This window comes from Geospiza fortis, unplaced genomic scaffold (genome assembly GCF_000277835.1).
Source record: "Geospiza fortis unplaced genomic scaffold, GeoFor_1.0 scaffold190, whole genome shotgun sequence".
Taxonomy (NCBI): domain Eukaryota; kingdom Metazoa; phylum Chordata; class Aves; order Passeriformes; family Thraupidae; genus Geospiza; species Geospiza fortis.
The window spans coordinates 6134132-6159517 of record NW_005054328.1 but is presented as its reverse complement, the minus strand read 5'-3'; the positions used below and the strand labels follow the sequence as shown (position 1 = coordinate 6159517).

At 39.6% G+C, this 25386-nt stretch overlaps 2 protein-coding genes across 4 annotated transcripts in view; one reads left to right on the top strand and one right to left on the bottom strand.

Annotated features, from left to right (window-relative positions):
* AKIRIN2 (akirin 2) overlaps window positions 1–15725 on the top strand; it is a 15869-nt gene extending 144 nt beyond the window's left edge. The window contains exons 2-5 of the mRNA XM_005421218.2: window positions 9912–10055; window positions 10754–10903; window positions 14589–14660; window positions 14973–15725. Coding sequence (XP_005421275.1) covers window positions 9912–10055; window positions 10754–10903; window positions 14589–14660; window positions 14973–14983 — 377 coding nt within the window. The 3' untranslated portion in view covers window positions 14984–15725. The remainder of the gene's footprint in view (window positions 1–9911; window positions 10056–10753; window positions 10904–14588; window positions 14661–14972) is intronic.
* Window positions 15726–19904: 4179 nt separating this feature from the next.
* The window catches only part of ORC3 (origin recognition complex subunit 3), a 35080-nt gene continuing 29598 nt past the window's right edge, over window positions 19905–25386 (bottom strand). For all 3 annotated transcript variants that reach the window (XM_031057133.1, XM_031057134.1, XM_005421188.2), the window contains exons 18-20: window positions 22736–22852; window positions 21601–21680; window positions 19905–20470 (exon numbers count right to left, since the gene is read on the bottom strand). In XM_031057133.1, coding sequence (XP_030912993.1) covers window positions 20365–20470; window positions 21601–21680; window positions 22736–22852 — 303 coding nt within the window. In that variant the 3' untranslated portion in view covers window positions 19905–20364. The remainder of the gene's footprint in view (window positions 20471–21600; window positions 21681–22735; window positions 22853–25386) is intronic.

The window sequence follows — 25386 nt, the reverse complement described above, 5'->3', positions numbered from 1 at the left end:
CACCTCCTCCCGCTGCTCAGACATCGGGGGAGGGCGAGGGGGGCAGGGCGGGGAGGCCGGCCTGTCATCCATCACCCGCAAAACGCCAGTGGGAAAAGGCAAAAGCGAGTAAAACAAAGGGGTAATCCCACTTCCCAGCTCCTTAGTACGGGCTATCGTCCCGGGTAACCCATTCTGTGGTATCCTTAAAAGTTCCCTAGGAAACCCGAGCGTTAAAAGCGGTTGTGTGCAAGGGTGAGAATTGCCTTTAGGGCAGATAAAATGGGGTCGGGCGGTCTCCTGCTCTCGTCTGGGAGACACAGGGCAAGAACGAAACCCTTTTACGTTTTTAAGGTGCGAGAGATGAGTCAACCGGCGGCCCTAAAAGCTCGAGGTCTGCTTGTGTAATGGTTGACAATTAAAAATCAACCGAGTTCTTTTTAGCAGCGAGTAGGGAGAGAAGAAAGGAGCGAATCTTGGTTGGGCACGAAGGATTGATTGGCCCGTGCCGTGCTTAGTCCTGTGGGCAGCTTCCAGCAATGCTCTCAGGGACGGTGCAGCTCGCGGCCATGAGCGGCTGTAGCGCCGAGGTATGGATGTACCCGTGTCCTTTGTGTGCAGGGGGAAAAAAAGCCCTCTGCAGTTGTTGCAGCAGAATTCCTTCCGCTGCTGTGTTGGGTACTCCCTTTTACAACACAAGTTGGCTCCAGGTTACCAAGCACTAAGTTTGACTGTTCAAATTGCCATCTACACGTAGAACAGTGCCTTGTTTGGAAAACGGTACCGTACAATACATTTTTTTAGAGCTTTTACTCAAATAATAAAAAAATGCTATGAGGAAATATAGAGGGCATACAGAGTAAAACTTGGCATCAGTGCTTGATATTTTTTTGAACCTCTAGGAAAGGATCTTGAATGAGTCAGCGGTCTGGGATGAGAGTTGTGATGGATGGCACTCCCTGGTACAGCGAGGCATTGCATGTACTTTGAAATAGATATTTAAAATCAGACCTAATTTAATTATTTTCGAGGATAAGTATTGCTTCTTTGCAGTGATTTCTTTTGATTTCTTTGGGGTTTGGAGAGCTTAGGTTTTGAATATTTAATATAAATATTGTCTGGCCAGTAAATACGTATTGCTGAAAGGAGGCAAATCAATAAAATTTTCAGAAGAGACAACCTAGAGCAATTTTTGAGGTAATACGTAAGCTTCTACTGTAACCATTCTAAAGGGCTTAAAAACGGAAATGTTACTGAAATTGAGCAAATACAGGCCTCTTTGTCTCCTGAGAAAATCAGGGGTGCGGGTGGTGGTAATCCATGTGAAAAAGTGATTGGTGTACAGACAAGGGTGTATTTTATGTATTAAAAATGTGTTTAATATAATGAGGAATGAATGACAGTAAATCAAAATGTCTCCTCCAGCACTTGAATACTCCTAAGCAAAACGTGAAGCATTTATAAGTTGTGCACGTTTACATGGGTTTTGCTTAAAAGCTCCCTTTGTGGTTTCTGTTACAGAAAAAAAAATCTTTATACCGTGCTGGTATAAATGCATCTGTTAATCAGCCTGCTTAGCTTTAAATTTCAGTTGAATTTGGTGGTATTATCACATTATATATATTTCATTTCGACCCTCACTAAGCAAAATAGAACTCATAATTTTCAAAGAGGCTTGTTGAAAGGATGTCTGTGATTAATCTAATTTTGTAAATATACCTGTGAACTAATAGTTAGCATTTTTCCTGGTAGTCACTTGGAAAAATCAGATGGTTTATTCTAGAGCTCTGACTTAGGTTGAGGCCTAGTGTGCTGCAGAAATAAATGTTGCTCTCCATTAACTCTAAAATGAGTTCACATGGCCATTTCTGATGCAGATGTCTGCATTAGGGTCAGATAAATCTTGCAGTATGTGTGAAAAGAATTCCAGTCCGATTTAAAAAGTGTTACCAAGTCACCATTCCGTGTTAGTTTTTGTGTTGGGAAATTTATTAATAACAGCCAGAATTCAGTTGACTAGACTTGGGCTTTTCTCAGCCTGTTACTGTAATCCTTAGATTTCCAGCACTTAAAAAGCGTCTGTCTGAATTTTGTGTCATGAAAATGAACATTAATATGAAGTCAGAGCTCCGGATATAAAGGACCTGATGCTTAGACTTTAAGTTCATGCTTAAACATTTTTCTTCTATCTGATACTCTGACCTGGTAGTGTTTAACTTCACACAGTGGGGACCATATCAGCACCAGGACTTCTTACCACATTGTTCCTCATTTCAAAAATGAATTATCTGGAAGCAGAATGCTACAGATTGATTGAGGGGTGTGTGGGGAACTGAGAATACAGTATGGTAGTCAGATGAGAAAACAGCTGTCTGTATAGAGTGGTCATAGACAAATAACCAATGTCTGTTGGAGAGAGGATAGGCTTATTCAAGATGAAATTTATCTCTCACAAGAGTGTTTTAATATTTTGTGGTTATTTGAACAGCTGTTAGGTCACTTCCAGTTTCTCGGTGAATTTGGCAGCCAAACTGTAATTGTGGCTTTACAGTCTGTACTTTCTGTGGAATTGTGCTTACTGGCTTGAGCCATACTCATGAGTATGTTTGCTAATTTTTGAATAGTATCATTTGCATGTAGAATGATGTTTTTAAAACTGTGTTCGCTATAAGCAGTGCAGAACATACCTGCCTGGCATAAAACTCATTTAGCTTTGAAAGAGTGGCTGCTCTTAAATATTTTTCTACTGCTGGAATACTACAGATGAGTTTTAGTTTCATGTAAGTTCTAGCTATAAATTAGACTGCCTTGTGTAATCCAAGTAACTGCACCTGGGTGTCAATGCTGCCTATGTGTTATGCATACACTTGTTGGGTTTTCTCTGAAGTCCAGAGGATGCTTTTCTGTTTCAAAGCTGTTAAATGAATTCAAGGGTGAAAGGAGAAAACATTGGCAGTATTATTTCTCTGTTCTCTGTTGGGTGTTTTGGAACCACTGTTTGCAGTTTTACCCGGATGAAAGGTTGTTTGGGAGTGGGGAGAAAAAAAGATAAAACTAATAAAACTACACCTAATTTTTTTTTAAATTCATAGTCAGGTTAGTTGTTGAAAAGCTGCATGTCTGGACATTTCTGAGATTGAAGCTACAGCGGGAAATACAGTTGAAAGAAACTGGGGGGACAAGGGAGAAATAATGTTGATCTTGGGGATTTAAATCTCCTAATTCCTGATACATAGAAGCACTGAAGACAGACTGAGATCGCAAGTTTTTTTTTCCACACTTCATCCAAAACCAGAGGTTAACTTAGAAGACCTCTACGCAGTCAAAAAGGATGAAATAATTTGAAAGTCCACCGACTTAAGCAGATGCAGTTTTTCCTCCATCTGAAACATTCATCTGCTTCAACACTTCCCCAGCAAATAACTAGTGTTGCAAACTAAAACCCAGAGTGGGTGGAGCTGTTGAGAACAGGCCTCTTGTGAGGGACTCTTTACAAATAGAAGGTGGATAAATTTGCCTTTAGAATGTCCTTTTTCTTTCACAGAAACGTTTGGAAAGAGGTTGATGTAATTGACACAGGTTTTCAAAGTTAATGCTAGAAAATGTCTTTGACCTTTTTGAATAAGAGGAACTGTTGGTCTTCCCTGTGGGCTGTCCTCCTGCGGCCTTTGAGTCACCCTCTTGAGCAAACTGAACTACTTCTGTCTGAAACTTGGTCAGGCAATGGCCGAGCATAGGTTTGGCTTTTAAATGAACAGATCCAGTGGCTTTGGAATGTGACATATTAGTAGTGCTGCATCTCTTTCTGCTTAATTTCTGTTTTGTTAACTTATCCACATGTGTATTTATTGCTAAATTGTCTCGGGAAATGCCAAGTTTCTCATTGCGTTCCAGTATTGCAGAAATCATTAGGATTTTAAAAACCAAAACATTCCCACCCCTTAAAAAAAGTCATGTAATGGCTGCATCTGGACTTCATAATTTAATTTATATGAGAAATTTCTGTATAGATGCCTGTGGTGACTATAAATGTTAAATAGCCTTGGCTGTAGATGTCATAAAATGTTGAAGCCCTTTTTTTTTGTTTCAATGGCAAGTCTGATAAATGCAGTGTGACAATTTTTTATGTGAAGGGAAAGATGTAATTGCTGTGTCTAATACATTTTGCATTGCTTGATTTATTTTTCATTCCTCAATCCCTTGATCAGGAGAACTGGGACTTCCTGAAATAATACATTTGCAGAATGAGCTAATGCATATGTGAGCGTCCAACTTGTGGAAGAACCAGAATTTTTGTCAGCCTGAAACCTGGAGTAACTGGATCTCCTGAGGTGGCCTGCTCTGTGCCTCAGTCTGTGGCAAGCTGCTTCTGTCCCTTCTGTAGCTGTAGCCGGTGGCTGTGAGGTGTCAGCATGTACCCGTTATCAGTGTTTTCTCTCTGGCTTAGAGCATGCTCCTGTGAGGGGGAGCATGGTTTCCAAAAGTATACATTCTGTTACTAACCTCTTAACATGCCTAATTGGGAAGCATGAGTGGAGTGGTTGACATCTGAGACTAAAGCAAGAGAGTAAGAAGAATATTTGGGTTGCTTTAATTTCTGTCTCTACTTAACCAGGGTTCCCTGGTTAAGTAGAAAAAAACGCTGAGGAGTACCTTTATCCATTGCTCTGCTGCAGTGCTGCCTTTAGGGGAATCTGGCATCTTAAAATTAACATGTCAGTAGTCTGGTGGTGTGACCAAAAGTAGGAATGTGGTAACATCAACTAGGTGTTGAATAAAGTTGAAGGCCTAATGGAAAATGTTAAATGTTAATTTGAACAAGGATAGTGGAGCAGTTTTGCTTTAACAGAAGCTGAAATCCCTAAAGATGTATGCCACTGACATCAGGATAGCATTTGATTGATTACTTAGAAGAAATCTCAGGCATGGTTCAAGTTTGAATGCATATGTTGAATGGTGACATTGCCAACTGAAACCTGAGCTAAAGGTTCCATTTCAGGCCTGGAAGACTGCTACTCTGATTGCAGCACATTGAGTCACCTTCCTGTGTGTTTTGCTGAATTTTCCTTTAGTTAAATGAGAGAAGTCAGGAACTGTGTGATGTGAGATTGATAGTTTAAAAATCAAGCCCAAAGAAGAAAATCCTTCTGGTGAAACAACTAGCACCTTCATAATTGATAAGCAGTTATTAAAATGAAGAAAATAATTGTTTGCTTTTTAAACTTTCTAAGTTGAACTGCCATTTCCTTTGTACATAATTTCTAGGTAATTACAGTTCAGAGTGAAGTGATTAGATGGCAGAATTTTGAAAAATATTAACTTGACTTCTTATCATGAATTAAAGAAAGTAGGAAGACTACATTACTCCTTGGAGATGAATATTTGGCTTTGCAATCCATTAGTGTGACAGTTATATTTCAGATGTCAAACTTTACCCTGTTCATATTTCATCCTCTCTTCATTTGGAAATCTTTGTTCTCCAAATGGCATCTCAAGTTCTGAAAGATCTTAATGCAGAATTTAAAGTACCTGTGTACTCAACTTTATGCTCTCAGTACACAGCTCTGGGAAAAAAAGTGTCCATGTATTTCATTATATTCGGGTATATTTGACTGAATCTCTGATGCCTTAGGTGGTTATGGTGGGACAATAGCAGTTTTCATTTGTCATTCTTGATCTTAGTCTTGAACCTGAAGGAGAAGGGGAGCATACAACAGATTGTGTAACTCATAGAGATTCATAGTCATGTTGAATTTGAAATGCTGTTTATGAAGTACTAATTCATTCTGGTGTGTTAGCAGTGTGGCTTTTTCTTGCTGCTATAGCATATTCACAGGTCTAATTTTCACTTTGAGCACCTCTGCCTGGTGTTTCCTGTTAAATAGCTCTGTGCTTTCAGAGGCATATGTAACCAGTAAAAAACACTGAGCACAGGGGGCAGACTGAGATTATGAAGAAACTGAGGATAGGCCACAGTGATGTGTGTCTCATCATATGAAATATATTCCTTTTGTAATCTCAGATCAAATCATTGTCTGATGTACAATATCTGATTTGAACCTCAGTGTATGTTCAAGATGGATGAAAGCTTTTGTTAAAAATATCTAATAAGTTGTGATATGCGTGATGCAAGTTCTCACTTAAATTTTATAGTGTTAGAGAAGATGATAGTAGATTTTCTTTAATGAGTGTACTTTCAGATTCTAAATTTTTATATATAAAATAATTCGTTAATTAAAATGCATGTCATTGTTTTAAAGGACAATTTGGGCCTCCACATTGAGGCACATTAAAAAACTGTGCTGTTTGACACCAGTTCAGTGCACATTTCAAGTCAGTTCTGCACTGCAGAGAGAACAGTCAGAACTAATTGGAAGCTGGAGAAGTTGCAAAACTGAACTTGAAAAAGCAGGAAGGTTTTCTGGAAGCAAAAGTAGGTTGGATTACTGATTCTAAGCTTTGTTTAACTGAGTCAGAGTTTTAAAATTCTTTACAGTTAGATGTCTGCTGTATAGGTGGTGTTCAGAAGTTGTCTGGTTTGAACTACCTTAATATTTCATAGCTTCCTGCAAGTTCTGAGATGCTATAAAAATGTTGTTAATATATTTGCATGGAAATAAAAAACAGAACAGTAAATGGGAGAAGTAACTTGGTGCATTTAAGCATTTTTTCTTACGATTATTTTAATTTGGCATTCAGATTTTCATTTAAAATGAGTCATAAATATTTGCAGGCTTACATTTCATTTCACAGTGAAATAGTTTCAAGTGTAAGATTTTATGCTACTGTAGGTTAATAAGAATGTCTACTTAGTCTTTGCTGGTATAAAAATGTGCCTGCTTTATTTGAAATATTCCTGGTCTCATCGTTCATGTGAGATGTCAGTGAAAGTTTGGTGCTATGTTAAACTTGCATTTCTTAACTGTTATTCTCCCTTTTATAAGTGGTGGAAATTGGGAAGTGTGAGATGAGTCGATCTCCTTGCCTGCTATCAGCAAGGTACTGAATATGCCTTGCAGTCCAGTTCTCTGTGCTGAGCAGTTGTGCCTTAAATCTTCTAAGTGAGTCTGAATGGAGGAATCCCATTTACCAAACCAGGTTATGGGCATGCTTAGCAAGTGTTCAGTCAGTGCTTAACATTTCAGGCTTTTTTTCTCCTCCTTGCAGTTTGCAGTGTAGTCAGTGTCATGTTTAAATAGTCCTTTCTCTTAAACTTTGCTTAGTTCTATACCTTCAGCTGAAGTCATAGTAATGCCAACTGTTAAAGTGATTTTGTCAGGATGGGGATCTCCCAGATCTCTCAGTAGTGTTTCTTGAGATTTTTGATTTTCACAACAAGATTTGAAGGTGGCAGTTTAAAAAGTGTTGCCAAATTAGAAGTAGATGAAATTGTTGTAATATCATTGAGACTTCTTGTCCACAATTCAGTATAATTCAGAATAGAGTAATGTATCTTTGGTGTACAAATCTTGATTTTCTATCATAGTTGTTACTGTTTTCCCAAAGTCCACACCTGATTTCTCTGCCTCCTCTCCCTATTTCCCCCACACACCCCTCCTTGCTTTTGCTCCTACTGTCCTAGCTGGTATTTTAACATTTTCTCTAAATTCCTTGTTCAAATTCTAGGTTTTGCTAGGACTGAAGGAGGCATGGCATATGATTATTGATTTAACTCTTGCAGTTTCATCAGTTGACCAGAATCTGTTTACTTTTTTTGTCCTTAATGATTTTGGTGGTTAATGTGCTTTGAGAATGTTTCTGCAAAACGATGAAAGGAGAAGTGTAGAAAATAGTTTTATTCAAGTTGTTACACCTGAAATTTGGCTGATTTTTTTGCAGTTCACATGGAGTTCAGAAAGTATGGCCAGGACAAAGTAGTCACAGTGAAGGATGGTCATGGTCTATTATGTTCTTCAGTTAATACAAATGCAGTGTGAATATGTGCAGTCATGTTTCTCGCAGTGTAAACATGCTTTAGGACAGATGATCATATGACCTAATTTGGTTCCCATTCAGAATTATGCACTATCACTGGAACCAGAACAGCACTTGATTTTGAGGAGAAGTATTGCTCTGCCACCATAATGCCATTGAGTATAAATATTGTTAAACCACTCTCTGAGTAATGTGTGTATGCACATGATCAGCTCTGTATGGGATTCTGTTTAGTTTTGGAAGCCTGGCTGTATCTTGGTTTAAGATTATTTATTTACTTTGGTACTGTACAGGAGTGTTTGTATCTTGTCCTACAGGAAGCATGAATCCTCTATCCCCCTGCACCACTTTCTTGTGGTTTCTTCTCTTAATTTACCTGCTGTGATGTTTTAAATTACTGTTTTATTACTCTCTTCTGCATTTGCTGCTTCTTTGAACCATATTACTGACCTCCCATTAGAGAGTTGAAAATTTTTACAGCTGCAGGCTTGGGATTGAAAAGGTATCAAGTCCTTAATCGGTGGACAAAATCCAAGAAGCTCCTTTGCTGACATACACTCCTGTTGACTCAAAACAGTTTTCTCTCTTTTTATAAATTGGAAATCTCTAGACTGACTCATGAAATTCAACCATGACAGTGTTTAAACATCTGAATTGAGAATTGTGTTTGCTTCCACTTGGTGTAGCAGAAACTTCAGTCGCTGACTGAAGGAAGTGGTAGCTGAAGGTACCTGCATCACATGGTTCTGTACTAGAAATGTTCAGATATGGAACTTCAGCAGCATATGGATTACAAACATGAAATTTGGTTTAAGTTTTCAAGCTATTGGCAAAATGTGACAGAAATAGGAAGGGTCTGAGTGGAGTCCTTTGTAACTCTGACGTGATCCTATGAATTTGTACATACCTGAGTTTTGGAAAGTTGTCCTTGCTAAAAAGTCTAGAAGTGTCATTGGAAGCCAGTTGTGCAGGTATTTTTTTCTTGAAGCATTTGAGCATTTAAAAGTAAAAGTTCTCATAAAGGATGAGAATCAGTGGAAATTTCTTTATAGGAAGAATATAAAAAATAGAAAATTCCTTTTTTTTTTCTTGAATATTTTACATTGCCAGATGATATGCAGTTAGGCCACTGATGCACCTGAGAGCCATTTGGTATGTGGAATTTCAGAGACAAGGCACACAGGATTGGTAGTTCTGTTGCAAGGATTAGTTTTTCCCTTATGATTCTACAGTGGAGATGAGATTATTAAAAAACTTGCTGTACTTCATTCATTGCAGTCAAAAGCTGTACTACATATTGCCATACTCCTTTGAAAGAGACTGTTGATCCATCCACTGTATTTTATTTGGATAAATTTGAGACTGTCAGAAATGTTGTGGAAGGCTTTTGTATTTTTCCTGTCACTTTCCAACTCATATTTTAAACAGTAAGTGCTTAATGCATGTTGTCTAAATTGTGTTTTCCTCTTCACTGTGCTGCCTGTAGGACAGCCTACAGAGAGGAATGCCATGTCATGTGGCTGTTTTATTCTTGAGTGTCGTGTTACTCTTAATTCTGTGAGTGATAAATGCTGTGTAGGGAATGAAAAATTGAATTAAAAGATTAGGTATATGAAGCGAAGACAATTAATACAAGTATAAGTTTTATAGCCAAATTTTTAGCCATGCACATTTTATCATTCCTAAATTTTAGGATGCTGGGTTTTTTTGTTAGCAGTACTCTGGTGCCAATACTTGACCTCCAATAAGAACATTTTTGCTAGTGTTTTCCTGGTGAAAATAGCCTGGGTTAGCTTTTTAAAATTAGTTTAATGGTTTTATGTCTTAGGTAAGACATTGTTTTTGCAGGTCATGTTTTAAGAGTCTGCCTGTCCTTAATCATCTGCTGTTTATCTACAGCATTTGATATTTGAGTGGAAATCAAGCAAAATGGTGAAATGTAAAGATAATTATTTTAGGGTGTTTTGTTTTTTTTGTTGTTTTTTCCCTCTTTTTAGAACAAATTCTGTACAACATAAAACAGGAGTACAAACGCATGCAGAAGAGAAGACATTTAGAAAATAGTTTCCAGCAGACAGATCCTTGTTGTTCTACTGATGCACAGCCACATGCATTTCTCCTCACTGGACCAGCTTTGCCAGGTACTCAGATAATTCTGCGTAGTTTTCCTATGTTTTCTTAGACTCTGCTTGTGTAAACAACTTTTTCTAGTTACTTGGTGGTTTATGGCACCTTCTCACCAGTTACTGTTGTTTTTTGGCCATAAATTGTGTGTAATTCTGCTGTATTCTGTTATTTTGTCAGATTCCATTTGAGTAAATGGTTCTCCCTGTTACCTGTTGTGTTATGACACATTCCCACTACTTACTGCTGCTTTTTTTGGCAGTAGCACTATTGGTCTGAAAGATGGTAGCTTTGCATTTTAAAAATTGGTCAGACAAAAACCTGGCATTGTTTTCAGGAGACCATCCTGCCTGCTGTCACTGATACTGTAATAGGCTTTTGCAAAGCAGCAGGCACCAATATACTGTACTACAATTTTTATATATAATAGAAGCTTAAATTTGTATGTGGTAACTGCCATGTAAATGATGTTCACAGTGTTTGCGTGATGTTCCTGGGGTTTTGATGGTTGTGAGTGTTGTCCATTGCAGATGTCTTCCTTTTTGAGCATCCAGTCCTGCTTCAGTAGTAATTACGAGGATCAACTAGCAGAGCAAATCTTCAAATATTTTGTAAAGTTCCTTTAATGTAAAAGGTGTGAAAAAACCTGATTATAAAAAACTGGTTCTGATCTACTTGTAATTGTAAATTGGTATGCCCAAATATTTACTCTTAGGGACTTCATCTGCAGCATCATCACCATTGAAAAAAGAACAGCCCCTGTTTACTCTCAGACAAGTTGGAATGATCTGTGAACGTTTGCTGAAAGAACGTGAAGAGAAAATCCGTGAAGAGTATGAAGAAATTTTGACCACAAAACTTGCAGGTATCTTACAGTTCAGAATAACATAAGTCAGAGTGATTTTGAAAGCTTAAAACTTCTCTTATTTTTGTTATAGAATGTATGTTTTTTTCTGACCTAATCTGATGGAATGGGGTTGCATACATGACAGAAAAAATTATGTTTACTCCCTTTGATAGGTTTTTTCCTTCTGTGCTGCTTTGGATAGAAAGTATGACTCTTAGTTATTACTACTCAGTGAAGACAGTTGTTTTATTTCAGTTAGAACTTTCTCTTGCTACTGTGTCTGAATTGACAATTTCCCTTTCTTTTTTTCCCCCTTCTTCTTCAGAAAGACTGCCTGTAGAGAGCTCTTTTTGAAGGACTGTTTTGTTTTGTTTTGTTTTCTTCCTGCTTGGGAACTGACTTCCTTTTTCTGGAATTTGGCAAGATGACAGTACCTAAGATTTCCCTTTCTCTTCCCACTACTTAGCATTACACTGCTGCCAGCAGTGTTTGGTATCTGCTTGAGAGTCAGTTCAACTGTTTTTCTGATGCTCCATGTTGAATTCTTTTAGAATTCAGCTGAAATTCTTGACACCTGATGCCAGCTTATCTTTCCATCAAGATCATGCTAATGTCAACATTGTAAATATGACCTTTCTTCAGTTTTTGAGGTCCTTTACTTCTAAGCCTCTTGCTAGCATTTGAGCACCTAAATTCTTGTGCATTCAGAGGTAGGTGCTTTCACAGTATGATGTGGAGTCCAGTTTAATATTTAGTGTGATGATAATGAAAATCTGAGCACACTGTTCTGCAGGTATGCTTTTGAATACCTACAGCTGTTGTGCTTCCCACCTGAAAACACATCAGAATTAAAGTTGGCAGGTCTCTTCAAGTGGGAATAAAACCTTTTACAGGCATGCACATGCAGAAAGTCACCAGGCTTGTGGGTTGCTTGTGATAGTGTTGTCTCTGCACCCGAGATCCTGTTCATGTTCTGCACCTGCTGATCTGCCATTTCCGTGTGAGAAATTGCTATAGTTCTATGTCCCTCTTAAATCTGTGTCTGTTTAAAACTATAACTAAAGCCATGAATACTTCTGCTGCTTTGAGCCTGGTGTTCCATTTCAGTGTTGTTCTTTTTAACCTGCTTCAGCCTAATGAATTAGGACTCTATAGAACTTTTTCTGCTAATTTATGTATGTTAGGAATTGAGTATTTTCCTGTATTTTCTTAAATTCAGTTCATTTAGCAGGGTTCATAACCATTTGCAGACCAGATAGATTTACATTTCTTTCAGACACTTTTGGCGTACAAGCTTGTAGTTCTTTACAAACAGGAAGCCCCTCTGTCAAGTTTGTTAGATGTGCTCTGTCTCTCAGTCCCACAAGGAGCATTGTTGGGTTTGTTTTTGGGAAAGGGAGGGGATGCATTCTATCTGGGAGTTGTGGTTTAGTGAGATGATTTAGGTTTACTTGTTCTTACCATGGTGCTCACCAAAAGAGCAATTAGGAAGATCATGTTACTGCATCACATATATTAAGCCAGTAATACATTTTCAACATTATATGAGAATTTAAAGACTGGCAAAAGAATTTAGACATTCCCTACATGGAAGGCCAGTTATGGTTGTCTGCTGACAGAATGGTCATATCCTTTTCTAAACTTCATGCAGTAAGGTAATACTCCTTGTTACAAAAGTGAAGTCAAAGGAAATATAACTGGAAATTCCATAATGAATCTCAGTTTAATAGCTTCTTTCAAGTTACTTAACTGAATGTCTGCATCTTGGGTATTTTCTGAATCAGAGTTGTCATGTAGGTAGTTAGCCAGATATTGCCTATTCTTTCCTTCTTCCATGTTCCTTGCAAGCAGAGTTGCTTTTCATGCAGAAACTTTTCATGTTGGGTAAATGGAAAACTCAGATCATTGTAATGCCCTGATTTCTCTTTCTGCCTCTGTTACCTGAAACCGCTGTGTTAGCGCAAACTTGATTTTGCAAGAGCCTTAGCAAAACACTAGCTTGAAAGATTTTAAGGAATCTCTGAAGAACAGCCTTTTATAGTATTGTAATTGTATTTGTGTTCATGTCATTTAGCCACCTGACTTAAAATTTAGTTAGTATGTATATGATACAGTGATGTAAGTAATTGTGCAGTGTTCACTTAAATTCTCAAGTAGTTAACTGTAGACTGCTCCTACCTTTGGATTGCTTAACATCTGAATGTCACAAGAACGGGGCTTTTTTAGTAATTGGATTTAAAAAAATTTGCAAAGCCGTAGTTCTAACTAAGATGATGTTACAAAGCAGCTGTGTATGCCAACTTCTACCTTAATTTGCAAGTTTGATCTTGGCCTTTAATACATACTTCTGGGAAAAATTCTAGTTGGTGTTACTTTTTGAAAGGGTTTCTGTGCACTAGATCCTTCAGTCTGCTCTTTGTGTTATTTTGTTGTTTGGCTGAAGTCACATGGCTGCTGAACAGCCGCTGGTCAGAAGTGCAGTGAAGCAGGTCCTGCCTGTGGGCAGAGGGGAGCTGAGCTGTCCACGGTGACCGCAGGCCCCCTTGGTCAGGGATGAATGTCCTTCAACCTTTGAGTCCACTCTGAACTTGGGGCTGCTGCTGCACTGCTTGCTGATTACTGACACCCTGTTTACTTCAAAGGTGAAGCTCATCCCTGCAAGAGGATGGGACTTTATTGGGGCAAACCTGTGGGACTAGGAACCACTACAAATCTAACTGCATTTTTGGTTGAAGATTGCCTTCTTTGACCTTGCCCTTTTCTCAGAACACCCCACATTGCTGCACATGTATTTTTCCACAAGGGAGGAAGGGGAATGGAGAGGAGCGGCATCTGGTAGATATTACTCTCCTTGTTCAATTTCCTAATTCTGAAAGGTGATATCCTGCTGATGAGTGTAGTATTAAAACTGAATAAAATATTGCAAATGTATTTGTATGGATGTGTGTATAGAAAGAATAACCTTTCTGGGAAGTAACAGTTCAAACAGTGCTTAGTTCAAAGCCAAGTATGTTTCATATAAAAATTTCATTTCAGATGACACAGTAACTGTTTCCATGCAATCCACAATCAACTATATGTCTCCCATAGCAGCTGCTTCTGTGATTAGAATTACTCAAAAGTTAGTCACTTAACATTTCATCCTTTTAGTTTCTTGTTTGCTTTTGATTTTCTGGCAGTCAGCAAATACAATTTCTAACTCTGTAGCAAATCCCTTTCCTGTACTTTTGTGTTTCCATTTCATTAAATTAATTTTCTTACATCTGGTAGTGGTAGAAGCAGACAAATTATGTTTCCACCCCTAGTACTGACCTTTATGCCATGTTTTCTACTCTGCTCCCATTATGGATCTGTAAAATGGGCACACTTCATTTCTTCAAAATACAGTGTGTGATACTTAGCAAGTGTGAGGTATATTGAGATCTTTGTTACATGCAGCATAGTTCTCTTTGAGTTTACTGCCATCTTTCTCATTTACAGAAGTTTGTATGGGAGAGTCTTTTAATTAAGGGGACATTAGCTTAATTGTTCTGGAGGATAAAAAAAGAAATGGCAGCTATGAACTGTATTAAGTTATTTAAAACTACTGCTAGTTTGGGGGTGTGTTTAACTTGTATGACTTTGGTGTATAAAAATTAGCCCTCAGTAATTTTCTGCTGGATTTAAATTTAATACTCATACTTGTAATGTTTCATCCTTGCAGAACAATATGACGCATTTGTGAAGTTCACGCATGATCAGATCATGCGACGATATGGAGAACAGCCTGCCAGTTGTGAGTATCTCTTTCTTCTGGTCTCCGTAGCAGCATTGAATTACCAAGTGTTCAATAATTTAAATGGCCATTGTTTGCTGTTAAGCTGCTAGGCCCCAAGGTAAAATATTCCAAACTGAGAATATGGAGTATTGAGATTGAATGGGAGGTGTGAGAGAAAATGCAGCTTGTGTTTAAAACATCTAGACCTGGTTTCCCATAGCATGCTGGAGTTTAGTTTTGAAACCAGTTTTGATACTACCATAGAAGGTTTGCACAGAGCTGATACTTGTTAGTGCTATCATTAACTCTTCTTTTTTTTTCTCTTTCCAGATGTTTCATGAATCACACTTTCTGCATATGTGGGCTGCCCTATACACCCTGTTATATTGTTGCAAGCTGTCCCCGTAAAGACTTGCAGCAATGCCATATTTTTTCCCCCCTGTGAACACAGGTTATTTCAAGCTTTTGTCAGTGGCAACCACTCTTATGCAGCAACTGGTTTTGGAGTGCTCCCTGATGTCAGTACCACCTGGATGTGGACCTTTGCTACCTGTAATAATACCAGTGGCCTCATTTGCTGTATCATTACGATTTGGCTTCTTATGTTAATAAGTTTGAAAAAGTAAAGGATTAAAGCTGGTGTTCTAGAAGTTGCCCTTCACTGGTTGTGTAAATAAAAATGTAGAATGACACTTCTGACTGAAGTTAGTGTGGTTTTCATAACTGTGCACTACAACAGAACTGTAATCACAGTTAAGTTAGAATGTAATCCCAGGACAATTTTAAGCAAATAGCCCACAGTACTGCCTGTGAAATAGTGAAGGAGGGCATTTCTGTATTCCATGACTTTTTTGGGGGTTAAGAATGGGTTTATATGATTTCTCATTTTTGTAGTTTTTATTTATTCTATCAGTCTTTAACAAATGTTTATTGCTGCAATTTTTCAGTGTATCATTGTTTTACTGCCCTTGTAGTACTGGAATTTAGTTGGAAGAATAAAACATTTACTTCTAATCTGTTTGTTTTTAATATGCAGGTGGAACTTTTGCTGTGTATGAATAAACTTAAATCTGAGTGTTTAAATGAAAACTTTATTTACTAGCAATAGTGGGTGGGTCAGTTTTAGATCAGGAGAAGGAGGTGGATTAAAATCTCAGGTCATTCTTCAGAGACAGAAATCTTTCTTAAATCAGCTGTAGTGTTTTATGTTGAGGAAGCTTGTTTGGTACAGAAGGGACACAAAACTGGTGATGTAACTTGCTGCAGCTGACTCAAACAGCAGCTGCACTTGCCTTCCTTCAGATTTCAGTGACACATTAAAGGAAATCTGTTCATGAGACAGAGCAGGTGCATGTACTGCAAGCTGGAATAGTGTAGCTGTTGCAAGAGCTGAAGGTGTGTAATGCCTGTTGTTGAGAGCCTTGTTGGATACATTCAGCTGTTGACAGACTGCTGTGTTGCTGCTGCTGTCTGGGCAGTGCTGGGTCTCTGAATCACTGCAAATTTCCTACATGGCAAGTCTAGATCTGTGTGTTGTGGGGTGGGAGTATTGCTACCAAAGGCCTTCAGTTACCTGCTCTGGGGACAAGAAAGCAGTTCCAAAATAATAATTTAATTATAAACTGCCGTCTTCTCTAATTTACTGTCAGCTTCTGGTTAAAGGGAAGTCTGCTCTGTGATAGATCTATGTCCCATCTCAGATTAACAGAGGAATTCGAGCTGAAGCTGGTAGATGAACTTGGCAGTTGGCTCATGCTTACTTATGGTATGAGAGAAACCTTGTGATGAGCTCTGCTGCTTGGTGAACTCTGTCACTTAGGAGTGAGATTGAAGGTTCAGAATTGGAACATTGCCACAGTATCAAGTATTTTCTGCTCACTTCCCTGAAACTTGTCTTGCCTAAATATTTGGATTATCTCTATTTTCAGAATCCCAGAAATGAGAAATCTCTGCTAGACTCCCCTCCTCAGGTCTTTGTCACTGAAGATAAAACTGTCAAGGGCTGTAATTTCTGTTGTCTGCCTTGAAGTCCTCAGTCCCTCTCCTTCCTGCTCCTCACTTTTTGACCTCCTTTTATTAAATTGCCCAAGCTAGGAAAATCACTGCTGCTAGCTGGACCACCATGCAAATTTTGGCATCCTCATGCATCTCATGTATTTTCTGTGTTCTTACCTTTTTTTTTGGGATATTAAGATCTATAAATAAGAAGTGATGTCATGCTAGCACCCAGCCACTCCTGTACTGCTCCAAATTTATGCCTAATAAGCAGTCTTGTGGCAGATGAAAAGCATGGCACCGTGGGTGCTGATGTATCACAGCTGTGGTATGCTTAATTTGTGCCTGTTTTGGAAATGAGGTTGCATTCTTTGAAATGTTTCATTTTTTAACCTGCTGCTTGTTCTCTCTTGAACTTCAAACTGGCTCCTTTTCCTAATCTCAGTGCCAGTATCTAGTGTGATGAATCACACATGAAAGACTTGGTCTAACAAGAGTCATACTCTTCAGTAGGAAAATGGCTGGCAGCTTGATGGCTGTTGAAAAAACTAGGGAGGTTGGGGTACTGTGAGGAGCCAGCTAGTGCTTGAAAACCAACCTGCTTTGCAGAACCTTTTCAAAGGCTTTAGAGTCAAGGAGAAATGGGTACAGTTCTGTAACCATGCAGTTCGTGGCACTACACTTTGTGGTGGCCACATGTAGAATATTTCTGTTATGTGTATGTAACTGCAGTCTTACCCAAAAGCCAAGCAAGCTGAGAACAGTTAATTGGAACTTAACAGAGTGAAACCAAAGATCTTGGTTAAGCTGTTTTTAAGGTAGTGATGTATTTCTTTCCAAGCAGATCTCAGTTACTGTGTACTTGAAAAGCAGCATGTATGTCGTGTGTGTTGATTTTTGTGTCTAGGTGTGAGACCATATAACCATAAGATCATTCAGCAATTTTCAGGGTTGCAAAGGAAGGAGATTCAAGCAATCTTTGTGTACTGATGTTTAAGATTTGCCTGTGTACACTTGAACAGCATGACCAGTCACAGATTCTGCTTAAAAAACTCTGTTTTGTGAAAGCTCTCTTTGTTCCCGAGTTGGGAATTGGGAAGGATTTAAGCTTTGACTCCACAGTGGGGAGAAAAAATGGAGGCTGGTGAAGTATTAAAAGTTTATGCTCTTGTTAACCAGTGCTTGTGACTTGGAAGTCATTCTCAGTGATGAAATGGCTTTTACAGGCACCTGGGCTGTTCTTATAGTTTATTGCTGTTGTAGGCTTCAGGATAAAAAAAAAATTACAAAGTTTGTGTTTGAAACCAGTAGTGCAGTAGTGTAAAGAAGTGTCAAAGAACAGCATCTGTAACAGTAGAGAAAAAGGGTTGGAAAATTATTTTAGTGAGTGTTAACTTGCATTCAGGTCTGATTTTTGGCAGTAGTTCTGTTGAAAGATGTGGCTACCTAAGAATATGATACAGTTAGTTCAGAGGTGAGGCTTTACACTAGACTTTCAGAACTACTACAGACATTAGCACTTTGGGGTGTTTTTGTCCTGTTTTCTTTAAGTGAACATTGCAGACTGTGAAGATTTTTTGGAATGTCTGCAAAACATGTAATTACTATGCAGACAGTTGTAGAAACTAATTTTTAATTTTCCAGTTGAAATTTGTTTCAGCTAAGGTATATGAGGGTGTCTCAGCTGTTACTGATGTTGGTTCCAGATTCAGTGATGTTAAGCTCTTTCCAGGAAAGTAGGACTGATCGCAAAGTCGAGCTTCTGAAGAAAGAAAGGTGAACTAAATTAAATTTATGACCAGTTTAGTTTGTGTTTTTAACTGTTCAACCTTCTTACCCTCCTTGCTGAAGAAAATGAAGCACCAAGTACAGATTTGATCTGAGAAACCATATGTAGCACAGCAAATGTGACTTTAACCGTACAAATCTGTTATTAGTTCAAGGGAAGAAACAGCCATTAACTATTCATTTTACTGTTTTAATGTCATGTTGCCTGCACATTTGGGGATTAAAGGCCACACACTGTTGAGGCTGGTTTCTCTTTATTTCTGAACATTTTACCCTCTGGGAGTGTGAAAGTTACCTGGGGTGAGTTTAGCGGAGGGGGGTGGCAGGAGACAGCCACACAGCAAAGCACTTGGCTTCTTGTCCTCTTGCACATCATGGAGACATTTGGTGCTGCTCCCTTTCATTTGTCAAGTGTGTTTGTGAGATAAATGGGGTGAGGTTCAGGATGGGGGTGTTGAGCCTTCCCCTCTGCTGAAATGCCTCGCTTTCCTCTCTGCTGCTGGAAAACTGTCTGTGTGTGTTATTGAACCAAGTCCCCGAGCCTGCTCACCAGGGAAGAATGGGAATATTTTACCTGCATCTTGAAACTTTTGCAAGTGCTCCACTGCAATCCTAAAAGTTCATGCTGTTTTTTTGTCATTGTTTCCAAGTTGTACGTTCTGGCAGTAGAGTCTGATAAGCTCCTCCTCCTCCCCCTTCTGAACTGGCTGGCAGCATTTAGAACCAGACCCCCACTTATACACAGCAGGTCGTGTTGCTGTGACTCTGCAATTCCTGCAGCTGGAAAATACACTCAGAGAGGGCAGGAGTTGTGTATTTAAAACAAGCCTGACATCTCTTATATACATTGCTGGGGAAACAGCTGGCTGAGTTACTGGTTCTGTAACAGGACCTCCCCTCCCCAGTACAGATCTGGCTTATGGAAGTGATTGTGGAGGGTTTATCAAAGCACAGCAGATGCACTGCTCTGGAGGGCAATGCAGCTCTTCCCATTTGGTTCCTAAGGCTTTTCCCATGGTTGAAGAACAGGGCACAGACACTGGTATAAACACATCTGCTCCTTAACACAGAGTCAAGGGTAAAGGTTGGTCTGAGAAGGCTTTTTGAAGACTGATTATCAGATGAACAGTGCTGGTACACGCTCAGCCTACATTGCTTTTCACACAGCTGTTTCCTTTGCCTGCATGCAGCACAAACCATTGGCAGAGAGGGAGGTTACAACGTGCTTTAGGTGGGGATTTTCCTACCTTCCACCCGATGCACAACTGCCACGGTCTCAGTCTGCTGCCACAAGTTTTCCTAACAGCAGGAGTCAGCTAGTACCCATCAACTTCAACTAGAAAAAGGATTTCAAACAGTTCACTTTTGCTCTTGCCAAAGGGCAAAACTTGGCATCTTCACAATTATTCTCTCTTCTTCCTCAAGGAGTTTTTAGGGAGTTAGGACCAGTTTGGAAGAACACACAGCAGAGGCTGAACATGGAAGTTCATTGTCTTCTTTAGCATACTTGGTTTATTTATTTTTAAATTGAGTTCGAGGATCAAGGAGGCATTTTATAATAATGACTCAAATCCTATCAGCTTATAAGGATGTTAATAATACTGCTTCATCACTTTTTGGCTGACACAGCCAGTGTTGTCCTTTTGGCTTGCTAGTCTGAGTTGTATCAGCGGGCTGTTAAATATTACAGATCAAAGAAGACTGGAACCGGCACAACAATACAGTATTTGGAACATGAGCATTAATACAGCAGAACATTACACAGGGAAGATGAGCATTAAAAAACATCTCTATTCAAGCCTGCCCAGGCACTCAGAATGTATCTCACAACATTCAGGCACTGATGACTTTGACTGAGTATGCAAAATTAGCGAGAAGTAGAGTGGTGGGAACAGAGCCCTTGCTCTGTTGGGAAATTTATTAGCACCTTGGTGGCACATTAACAGCCTCCCCATGTCAGCCTTGCCACATGGTCAGTTTTCTGCTTGCTGGGCTTTATGAAGCCCAGGAGCTCCAGTTCAGAAACAGCTCGAATAAAGCGAGCGCTGGACATGTCAGTGAAGGAAAGAAACCAAGTACACTTTTGATGAGACAGTGAGAGACACTGTTCTCTTCTAGGAGGGCAAGATTTCTAAGTCATGGTAAGCACAGATTTCAAAACGTGTTGCACAATAAAATTGTTGGAAATAAGGGCAGAGCACGAGCCGCCTACAGAAACACCAATCTTCAATCTGATCAGTAGTTCTGCCATATGCATATGATGTGACAGCAAAGGAAGAGTTCCTTTTCCCACTGCTAAGAGAAAGCCTACAACCACAGCAAATCTGTCTCAGAAGTGTCTCAGAAGAATTTATACTTTTATGTCCCTTGACAAAAAAATGGATAGATAATTATAGAGATTTTTTCTGAGGTTTCATGGCACCACCTTCTCCTTTTTATTCACTCTGCCTTTGTTGCTTTCTCCTTGACATACAGGTTTATATTCCTGAGTTAGAGATTAAATTTATTGTGAGTGACAATTAACAGTAGAGCTTGTAAAAAAGGAAGGGCCAGGAAAGCCAGGTATAGTATTAGAGCATATAATTATCATTCCTTTAGTTAAGCCTATTTTTGCACAACTATTCATTTCTTCTCTGTGGCAGCACTACTGCTGTAGCCATGAGGTTTGGTTCTAATGCTCATCTATTAAATATTTTTAGACTCAGTTCAGGATCAGGACAAAGTAACAAGCAGAATGGGTGTCCTGTGCAAAGTAAGTTCTTAACTGCAAGGTACTGGAACATAATGAACTACTGCTCTATTTCTCCATGTGCTCTCTAGGTCAGAGCCCTCCTCCCATCTGTTCCCCAGTAATGCTCTACCCCTATCCAGCAGCTATACCAACTCTCTGATGATTTACCCAAACAGTTTCAACTTGTTTTATGGACTTTTGGTTCTGTTTCAGATCCAAACACCTCCTGCAGACCAAAGCTGCTCTCTTACCTCACCCTTCCCAGCCCAACTATTTCAACTGATCTATTTCCTAGACATTTTCAATATATTAAGGCTATTTAAAGTAATTTTTCTGAAATTCATCAGTGCACATGAAACAATAATACAGGGGTATTTTAAAACCCCTGGTTCATAAAGCCTGTAAGCTTTCCATGTCAAACTTGAGAAAAATGAGAAAGGATACTGGATAACATCATCCACCTGGTCTGAGGAAGCTTCATCTGCATTTGGTTCCTCAGCTGCCATCACCACAGTTGAGAAAGCCTAGAGAAAAGCAGCACAGATTTATTCCAGTTCATAGACAGATAGATCTGCATATAAAATAGTGACCTCTGAGCTGAAAGCTATCACTCAGGGGGAATAAGATCTTGGAAGGAGAACTCCAGGAGTGTGTCAGTTCAGCAGCAATCAAAGAGCAAGCAAAGTTACACATTACCATGGCAGGAATACAGAATGCAAGACATCACTCTCTGAACTCCTGTGCCTGCATTTTAAATCTCAAATGGTTCTGGGTCCTGACCCATTCTCAGAGAAACTACAGAACTGAAAAAATATTCTCAAGGTGAGACTGCTTAAATATTTTGGAGAAGTGATAGAGGTAAGTTGGCCGTGAAGAAATCTATAAAACTGAGGGACAGCAAGAGTCTGGGTAGGAATATACAATACACAACCAGCAGCAGCAAACAAAACACAGCTGGAAGAAGTAAAAGGAGTATCCTCTAAACTGCAGGTGGTTAAGCTACAGAGTTTCTTGCAGAGGATGCTGTGGTTGCTAAAATACACTGGTAATGACATCCAGGTAGGTTTACAAAATACGGAAGAACCACTCAAGTTTAGGAAACCTTAGAGCTAAAATGTGATTGTTAGCCAGGGAGACTTTATCATATTAATGTATGTTCTCTTGCTATATTCTCTCTGCTTTTGGCTACAGTATGAGACAGGTTATCAAGCTAGAAGGACCCAGGCTTTTCCTGGCACAAGCATTCTCTCCAAGAGCCCCCCTTGCCTGTTTCCATAAAAGTGTCACAGAATACTTAAAGACAAAAAAAAAAAGAAAGGCAATTTTGTTAAGCACAAAATCTGACCTGTGCTGAGCTTAAAATAGAAGCAGAAGAAAAATAGTTTCATCAGAGATTAACAGAGCTGGAAATAAATGATTCACAATAGAGAAAGACTTATTGGAGTTACTGTGGGTTCTTGTGGATAAAGGTATGCAATGATTCAAGCTCTCAGAAAGGGCACTGAAGAAAAGCAGACATGCAGCAAAAAGGTAGATCAGAATACTGAAAGCAGGTGAAGGCACTGTTTGCATCACATACCTCTAACCAATCCACGAGATTGATCAATCTGCCACATTCCAAATGAAGCTTATACACTATGCATATGTCAGGGGCTTTGTTAGAAATGCCTCCTCCATCATATCGCAGAGCTTGGTTCTGATGAAAAAAATTGAAGGCAGTAACTTTGATCAGTGTCTAATCTTGAGCAATTCCAAGGGCTAGACAGAACATCATTTCAGGTAATTCAGATAGTAGGTATTTTATGCAGATGTTTACTGTTTGTGTGTTTAATGGCACGTTGATGGTACAAAGGAAAAAAAAACCAAACCAAAACCAAACAGGAAAATAAGCATACTATTAAAAAAAAACCAACAAACCCCCTCCATAGCTTCTTCACTCCTGGTGTTCCTTCTGTAACACTTATGCAGCATCTGCTGTAATGAGTGATTACCTGATTATTCTTTTATGCATTTTTTCTGCTAGTTCTATTTACATATGAGAGAGAAATACTCCATTTTATGGAGTCAGGAGAAGAAACTAGTCATGATTTGCCATGTAGAAAATAGGAAAGTGTAATTTTTCCCCCAGCCCCCTGAAAGGAAGAGGAAGACTTACTATAGATCTGTCATATGTACTAAAAATAATTGCTTCACTCATCTCAGAGTTTTGTCATTGAAACGTAACAATCATTTATCTCTGTCTTGAAACTCAGCATCTGTAAAGGCAAAAGTCTAATTTCTCACTAAGTATACTATGTTTCAGGAAATTCATGAAATTATTAAGGTTGGAAAAGCCCTTGCAGATCATGTGAGTCCAACGATTACCCCAGCACTGCCAAGGCCACCATTAAACTGTGTTCTTTACTGCCACATCCACATGTCTTTTAAATCTCTCCAGGGATGGTGAGTCCACAACTTCCCTGGGCAGCCTGTTCCAATGCTGATTCTTTCCAGGAAGAAATTTTTCCAAATATCCAACCTAAGCCTCCTTTGGTGCAACTTGAGGCCATTTTCTCTTGTCCTGTTGCAGATTCCCTGGGAGAAGAAGCCAACACCCCCCTGGCTACAGCCTCCTTCAGACAGCTGTAGAGAATGATAAGGTTCCTCCTGAGCCTCATTTTCTCCAGGCTAAACAACCCCATCTCTCTCAGCTGCTCCTCAGAGGACCCTTCCCCAGTTCTTTGTCCTTCTCTGGACATGCTCCAGCACCTCAATGTCTTTTTTAAAGTGAGGGGCCCAGCATTGGACACAGAACTCAAGATGCAGCCTCACCATTGCAGAGTACAGGGGGACAATCACTGCCCTGGTCCTGCTGGCCACACCACTGCTCATCCAGGCCAGGTGCCATTGGCTTTCCTGCCCACCTGGGCACAGCTGGCTCATGTTCAGTCACGCTTGACCAGCACCCCCAGGCCCTTTTCTGCTGGGCAGCTTTCCAGCCTCCTGGATTCAAGGTCATCAGCACTGAACCATGTACTTGGGAAGTTGAGGGCACTGGAGCCAGAGGCAAAAGTCTCTGCACAGCTGCAGAAATTTACAGCATTTCCTTTCAGTTTCATGCTCTTTAAGTCAGCTGTCTTAACATGAAAACAACCACTGATCATTCCTTTCAGGTCACAGAAGTTTGTTCTAAAACACCTTCATATGCTAGTAAAATATACAAGCAACTTTAGGGAAGTTATAAAGCTGTAGCAATGACAGATATCTTCAAAAGAAAAATGCTTTTCAAGACAGGAAAGAAGCCTAAGCAAAAAAATTTTGCTCAAGAATCTGTAGTTTACCCACAGATCTCAATACCTGCAATTTTTGAGACTCAGTTCTAGTTTGGACTCTGTCACTTATGAGACATTTCACAATTTACAGAACATCTAGCAATTTTCAAGTTTATTTACTCTCCTCTACAAGGAACATAAAAGCTATAGACCTTAGGTTAGTATCTGTCAGTTCATTACAAGAGGGTTTCCAGAAAAATTCAGAGAAATATAGCTAACCCCTCACAGTGTTACAATGCTGACATTAGTTCATCAGGAACTCAGGGGTATTATGGTAAAGTTCTGTAACTCAGGAGTGTACCACAACAGTTTCCAATACTCCTGTGTTAGTACCTGGCACACATGAGGTTACACTTTTGGCTGATCTAGATCTAGAGACTCACCACTGCCCAAAAGGACAACACTACACCCTTCCCTTTCCCCTCTCCTACAGCACCCAGCTCTGTGGTTTTCTACTACTCACCCATGTGCCAACCTGGCAATGCTGGACCTTTTGCATTGCTTTTCTAATTTTAAGGTCAGGACAGTTAACCAAGAGAGGATGCAACTTTCAGAGCAACTGCACACTCCTGGAACAGGCTCATCTGTAGCAGCACCTGAGAGATCCCAGCCTCCCCTGTGGTACCTGGGCCAAGCCTCTGCAGAGCAGTGGAGGGAGCTGGGAGGGAGCTGCAGCTGCCAGTGGGGAAACCTCAGCTCTGAGGCTGCAGCACACGTGTGGTCCTGAGAGGAAATACCCAGGCTGACAAGCAGGAAGCTGCCCTACAACGAGCAGCCAGCTGTGAATCCATCTGTGCAGCACAGAGGGGCTGCTCCCAAAAGAACAGAACAGGAGTGGGAGCAACCCAGAACACAGCTGATGAGGAATTGCTCTTGCCTGACCCTGCCCCAAGGCTAGACAGAGGACACAGCATACCTT